A 7,500-nucleotide genomic window follows, 5' to 3' on the forward strand; every position below is an offset into this window, starting at 1 on the left:
CTATTTCTACTTACACTATTTCCTAGACGAGTGGGTAATGAAATACTCTGATTGGTCCAGATGTTTCCAGTTGGTACGTTTGTATACCAGACTGTTTTGCCACCATAAATGACTTTCAAATTTAATCCTCTATATAGCTTGTAACTGTAAGCACATTTTAATGACCACGTAAAAATAAAAGGAAAAGGAAAAAAAGGGAGGAAAACATTGAAAAAATTTAAACTAATAACAAACATCAAACTAGAAAATACTTTTAAAAATTATTGAAATTGTTTTGAGATTAACATTATCGTCTGCGAGAAAACAAAACTGGAAAAGTTTAGTGTCATGCACCCCCCAGGCAATAAATTATCAAATATTTTGGATGTAATGTTCAAAGTTTGATATCATATGTAGATCTTCCATTTTGATTTATGCGTGACTTTTTAACACGTGATCAAATTGATTTTCTAATTCCTTGAAAAATGATTCAATCCTAACAAGCGTCATGCCTCGTCCTACAAGTTTAATCGTTTCTTTTGGCTGGAGTCCCATTGTAAAGCGCTTTGAGCACGTGTTGTTTCGTAGATCTTGCCCTATATAAACGCTCTATTTAATGTTGGTATTTAACCGGATGCATTTTGAGTTTACTCTTTAAACCTCGCTTCTATGTAACACGTTGAGCAACTTTTATAGACCATTTTGGACATCATTAACCAAATACTGTAGTTAGTCCATTAGATTCGTCAGGACTCATTGGAGGCCATTATTTAGAAATAAATGATATATGAATTATGCTTAGTATAGACAATTGTGTAATATTATGAGGAGTCAAAATGTTGTGTTTTTGACGAGACACGGGATTATTATTTTGGAATCACTCAACCTAAAAGTTATTAAATGTGAGATAACAATGTATTACTGAGTACAAGTTAGAGTATATACAAATTTATCACAACAACATGGTAAGTAGAAGGACAGTATGATATACAGTGGCGTGGGGCCATTGGATCGAATGGTGCCAGGCACCGCACCAATCTTTTAAAAAATCATTAACAGCATAATTTAATTAAAAATAAAACAGAGATTTTAACTCCACTGTCTTTCGCCAACTCGCCAACAACATACTGCCTTTTTTAGTCTCCACTCTATTCAAGATTCCGAGTCACGCACTGCGCCGACTCGTGTGTTGGTGACATCACTGCGCGAAGTAGTGAGAGAGTCAACACCGTGGTGCAAAGCAATCCAAGCTCCATTTAATGCTATATCCATTAGTATCGCGACAGCTGATTGAGCGAGAGACTAGGTCGAATTATACTATCTTCAAATAGCGGAAAACCCCTCGACTTGTGCCAGGATCTGAGAGCTCCACCGTTGGACCAGAGAGTTTATAAGCTAACGCGTTAGCTATACAATCTCTCTGGTTGGACTGGGGGGATGCGCCAAATTAGGGTAACTTCGGCCATCCAAAATATTACATTAACTGTCAAAAACACTGATCATTGTCAAGTTTATTTGTAAGCAGCAAAGAAAAAAATCATAAAACTATAAAATATAACATATCAAACCCCCCACCTCTTTTTCACGATTATTGAATAAAGTAATTCTTTGCAACGAAGCATTGTGGACGAATTTACCAACATTTTTCTTGCTTCTAGTGCCGAGTTGATGGTTACGTGTGTATGAGTGTTTATTTGTGTGTGTGTGTGTGTGTGTGTGTGTGTGTGTGTGTGTTTGTGCGTGTGTATTTGTGTCAGTCAGAGAAAGAAAGCGAAGACTGTCAACAGTTATACTTTTGGTGTGTTTTTAGATTTTTAAGTACTTAAGTGGAGTGATTTTTTTCTTTGTGATGCTTTAAGATCTGAATCTACCTTTTATTTGTGCAATCATTAATCGTATTCCACTGATTTCCATTATTTGAGATATACTTTGAAGTTTTGTTTTGTTAAACAATGAATTGCAATGAATCAAGTTGACTCTTTACTTCACCGACCGTTTGGGAGATTGACACTAGATGACAAATTAGAAATAAAAAGACTAGTTCCTCACCAACCAACTGATTTTGAATTAACACAGGTGTGAAAATCTCGAAAACGCTCTTTTTCAGTGACATGGTATGACAGGCATGAATGGCTCACAGTTAGTTTAGTCTTTTGTTTTTATTGTCTACTTTTTACAGATACAACAAACACTGACAAATCATGGACATCTATAGGCTATAGTGACCTTAACCACTTCCATCGTATTTCTTAACCTCCTGAACGTTGTTTTAGCACCTTAAAAGAGTGACATTTTTTCGTTGCGAAATTCAATGAAACAGGAGCGGTTAAATTCATTAATGATTCTGTCAATTCACAAAGCTGAAATAGATGCCATTCCAGATTTCAATAAACAAATTATAAAAAGATTTGCAGAGATGAAATATCGCCGTGCAGATTTTTTTACAAGTACTAAAAGTAAGTAATTTCTGTCATAGGTTTTTTTTTCTCTTTTGATTTACATTTATAACATATTGATTGCATTATCTACCAAATCCAATCCTTTAAATGGTGGACAAATAATAATTACAAAGACCTTTTTATACGGGACTTGTATCTCAGTGTTGTGGCTTGTTGTTTTCATGAATTATTTGTTTTTGTGAGTTTTGTCTACTCGTAGAAACCATCGACCCTCCCCCACCCTTCAATAAAAGAGAGTTTTTAATATGTCGTGCTCTCTCCTCTTAACCGTGTTCACTGTATTAGAATTTTTTTTCTAATCATGGCACCACCATTTGCCGTCAATACGCCACGCCGCTGATGATATAACTGAAATGTGGAAAGTAAGGAACAAAGAGTGCATCCTTCCCTAGGCAGGGTATGCAACTCTGATATTTGTAAGCACAAATAACACTGTAAACAATGGACTTAATGAATAATAACTAATTAAGCTGTAACTAAAGTCAATTAGTTAATAACAAAGGGGAGCAACTCTTTCCCAGCGTAACTCGATGTATAAGTCTATAACACAAAATATTCCAGACCATATTCCGATCAGTCATTTGTTTTTCACCAACACGAGGCAACTTCCTACACAAGGAGCACCAGATTGATAAAAACAAAACGCACAATAAAATTTTTAAAGATCTGAACAAATGTGTATGAAAGGTGCTGGACAAAGCAAGAAAGAAAAATATCAATAACATTCAGCCGAGTGACGTCAATTTCGCTCCTTCAATATATTTCTATAAATTTACAAGAACGAAACGATAATTTCGCTCCTTCTATATATTTCTATAAATTTACCTGAGCGAAACGATAATTTCGCTCCTTCTATATATTTCTATAACTTTACCTGAAAGAAACGTTTGCATTTGAGTACTCATCCTCATTTGGTGCAGCAAGGGGGATGGAAATCTTCCCTTGCTTGATGGCATTGCTTCCATTGAAATAAAAATACTCCCCTGAAGAGACAAGTATAATATATATATATATATATATATATATATATATATATATATATATATATATATATGTGTGTGTGTGTGTGTGTGTGGAGAGAGATAGAGAGAGAGAGAGATAGAGATAGAGAGAGAGAGAGATAGAGAGAGGGGGAGGGGAGTTAGCTGGATTCACGTAGAGAGCTCGACGGTTTCTTGGAGCCTATTACTTTTTTATTCACAGTTCATTCTGTCAATTCTCCGACAACGTTGTTTCATCCTACTGGAATCTTCAGGGAGGAAACCAGGCAGCTTGTCTTTGTCAATAGTTCGATATTTGTTGGAATAAAGACAATGACATATAAATATTTGGAAACTAGACAAAACTAATTTTCTTTTAGTGTATAATTTATTGAATTTAGTTTACAAACCATTGATAAGTTGTTGATATATAAAACCAGTCATCAAAAATCGATTTTGCAAATTGGAGCACTTCAGAATTTTGTATGTCCACAGTTAGAATTGATCAATGCCACGGGTCTTTGCCTCATTAATGATATCAGCTGATGGGCTGTTTTGCTATATACCATTTATAATCGTATTTATTCTGAAAAACGGTTCATCGGATTTAGTATAGGGTTCTTGTTTTTGTATTGTTTTTAGCTTTCTTTTCATAAAGTCCATATATGTTCAATGGGATTAATGTCAGGTGACACAGCTCTGACCACGGGTTCATCATCCTTACATTTGAATGATTTAGGAAAACAGATATTGGCTCAATGTGATGAGGAGTTCCCATTCTGGAACATCACTACTAATTATTAATTGAGTATTCTGACTCCGAATAAACAGGGCGACGATTTTTCAATTCCTGCGTAGCAACGATTATGTGAAATTAGTATCTGAAATTTTCATTTTGGGTGCGCATTTTCAAAATGTAAATGTTTGGCGACACGTTTTGCGGCCGTAATCTGCTCTTCATTTGTGACAATAAAGGCATGCGACAGATCAATAGACAGAAAAAGATGTCTACTTCTTTAAGATATATCCGTACCACTTTCTTTTTTCTTATATGAGATAATAGCAAATACAATCGGTCTAGTTTCTTTTGAAATTCTTGGGATGTTTTAATAATTTTACCGTAAAAGAGAAAATTTGTTACAGCTATGTTTAGCAGACACTATCTAATCATATTTCAAGTCAAAAAATAAAAAAAATCTTGAGTTATTATATAACGCAATATCCACTAAACGTGATCAAAACGCTTTGCAATAGCTCCCTGACCAACACCAACTCTTAACATGTAAGACTTTGAGGCGACATTCCATTTTTTTCCGGACAGATACAACACTGGCCACGGACTCATATTACACCTGGTGAGAGATTGTGAGTAAAAAACCTTTTCAAAGGACTGAATTTTGCGCTAAGCGTGGTTTGAACCCATGACCTTCCGATCCGAAAGCGAGTGTAATACCACTATAACACATAGACGAGAGTAGTCGTGACCCAATAAGTGTATAGATTACCAGTTTCTTACATTTTTTTGTGGCTGTGTAGTCTAGAACAATGTACTCTGCTTTTAGATCGGAAGATCTAGGGTTCGAGTTCTGCTCTCAGCAGCGCATTTTTGAGTCCTTGGAAAAGGCCCTTTACTCACATTCTTTAAACATACGCAGTTGAAAAATGAGTTCTTCGTTGTCTCTGTCGTAAAAAATATAATCTCCCAAAGCATGCGTTATGTCTCGGCCGACATGTAAAGAGTTGCTATTGGTTGTGGAGCCCTTGTGAAATTCTCTGAGCACGTATAGTGGATATCGCTTTATATAAATGCTTTAGATCTTTTTCTTCTTTTTAGATACTTATCACTGATGTTATAATTTATATTTCCAGTCGGAGACAACTGTTGATAAAAAGATCTTACCGAATTTCTTGTCACTATTGATTGTCCAAGTGACATTTGAGTCTCCGTACGGCACCAATGGTGGATCGAACGTTAAGTTACTGGGTTGTGATGTGTTGCTTATGGTGGTGTTTTCTGAGCCCATTGAGGTCGTTGTTGTTTCTATAGTGGTTGTTAATATTCCTGTCTTTGTAATGAGAAGGGTAGACTTATTGGTTATTATTATTGTCACCACCTTAACTGAAGGATGCATCGATGAAGTGCTTGTTGGTAAGGAAATAATTGGTGTCTCATTGTTTGTAACTATTGAAGACAGTGTTGTTGTTATTGATGATGCTCCTGAGTTTTTCGATGATGATGATGAATTGGTGGCTTTTTGTGTTGCTTGAGATGTCGCTGTTGTTGCAGAGATAAATGAAAATGACGACTCAATGGCGGTTGGTATTTCTGGGGAAGATGTTACTCCGGTTGCTGAGATACTGGAAGATGATGGCTTAATGGCGTTTGATATTGATGTTGTTGCTGTTGATTTTTCTGCTGAGATACTGGAAGATGATGGCTTAGTGGTGTTTGGTTTCGACGGAGATGTTGTTGCTGTTGTTGCTTTTTCTGCTGAGATACTGGAAGATGATGCATTAGTGGTGTTTGGTTTCGACGGAGATGTTGTTGCTGTTGCTTTTTCTGCTGAGATACTGGGAGATGATGTATTAGTGGTGGTTAGTTTCGACGGAGATGTTGTTGCTGTTGCTTTTTCTGCTGAGATACTGGAAGATGATGTATTAGTGGTGTTTGGTTTCGACGGAGTTGTTGCTGTTGATTTTTCTGCTGAGATACTGGAAGATGATGGCTTAGTGGTGTTTGGTTTCGACGGAGATGTTGTTGCTGTTGATTTTTCTGCTGAGATACTGGAAGATGATGGCTTAGTGGTGTTTGGTTTCGACGGAGATGTTGTTGCTGTTGATTTTTCTGCTGAGATACTGGAAGATGATGTATTAGTGGTGTTTGGTTTCGACGGAGATGTTGTTGCTGTTGATTTTTCTGCTGAGATACTGGAAGATGATGTATTAGTGGTGTTTGGCTTCGACGGAGATGTTGTTGCTGTTGATTTTTCTGCTGAGATACTGGAAGATGATGGCTTAGTGGTGTTTGGTTTCGACGGAATGTTGTTGCTGTTGATTTTTCTGCTGAGATACTGGAAGATGATGGCTTAGTGGTGTTTGGTTTCGACGGAGATGTTGTTGCTGTTGATTTTTCTGCTGAGATACTGGAAGATGATGTATTAGTGGTGTTTGATTTCGACGGAGATGTTGTTGCTGTTGATTTTTCTGCTGAGATACTGGAAGATGATGGCTTAGTGGTGTTTGATTTCGACGGAGATGTTGTTGCTGTTGATTTTTCTGCTGAGATAATGGAAGATGATGTATTAGTGGTGTTTGGTTTCGACGGAGATGTTGTTGCTGTTGATTTTTCTGCTGAGATACTGGAAGATGATGTATTAGTGGTGTTTGGTTTCGACGGAGATGTTGTTGCTGTAGATTTTTCTGCTGAGATACTGGAAGATGATGTATTAGTGGTGTTTGGTTTCGACGGAGATGTTGTTGCTGTTGTTGCTGTTGTTGCTTTTTCTGCTGAGATACTGGAAGATGATGGTTTAGTGGCGTTTGGTTTCGACGGAGATGTTGTTGCTGTTGATTTTTCTGCTGAGATACTGGAAGATGATGTATTAGTGGTGTTTGGTTTCGACAGAGATGTTGTTGCTGTTGATTTTTCTGCTGAGATACTGGAAGATGATGGCTTAGTGGTGTTTGGTTTCGACGGAGATGTTGTTGCTGTTGATTTTTCTGCTGTGATACTGGAAGATGATGTATTAGTGGTTTTTGGTTTCGACGGAGATGTTGTTGCTGTTGATTTTTCTGCTGAGATACTGGAAGATGATGGCTTAGTGGTTTTGGTTTCGACGGAGATGTTGTTGCTGTTGATTTTTCTGCTGAGATACTGGAAGATGATGGCTTAGTGGTGTTTGGTTTCGACGGAGATGTTGTTGCTGTTGATTTTTCTGCTGAGATACTGGAAGATGATGGCTTAGTGGTGTTTGGTTTCGACGGAGATGTTGTTGCTGTTGATTTTTCTGCTGAGATACTGGAAGATGATGTATTAGTGGTGTTTGATTTCGACGGAGATGTTGTTGCTGTTGATTTTTCTG

At 37.0% G+C, this 7,500-nt stretch overlaps 2 protein-coding genes across 2 annotated transcripts in view; both read right to left on the minus strand.

Annotated features, from left to right (window-relative positions):
* Positions 1-145, minus strand: part of LOC144960301 (uncharacterized) — a 40,379-nt gene extending 40,234 nt beyond the window's left edge. The window contains exon 1 of the mRNA XM_078893346.1: positions 15-145. The gene's annotated coding sequence lies outside the window, so the exon portion shown is untranslated. The remainder of the gene's footprint in view (positions 1-14) is intronic.
* A 6,041-nt stretch (positions 146-6,186) lies between these two features.
* The window catches only part of LOC144960302 (uncharacterized), a 26,188-nt gene continuing 24,874 nt past the window's right edge, over positions 6,187-7,500 (minus strand). The window contains exon 5 of the mRNA XM_078893347.1: positions 6,187-7,500. This exon is cut by the window's right edge and continues 1,177 nt beyond it. Within this exon, the coding sequence (XP_078749473.1) occupies positions 6,434-7,500 (1,067 nt within the window). The 3' untranslated portion in view covers positions 6,187-6,433.

The sequence above is a fragment of the Berghia stephanieae genome, chromosome 15 (genome assembly GCF_034508935.2).
Source record: "Berghia stephanieae isolate SIO BIC M18660-M18661 chromosome 15, UCSD_Bste_1.3, whole genome shotgun sequence".
Classification (NCBI taxonomy): Eukaryota; Metazoa; Mollusca; class Gastropoda; order Nudibranchia; family Aeolidiidae; genus Berghia; species Berghia stephanieae.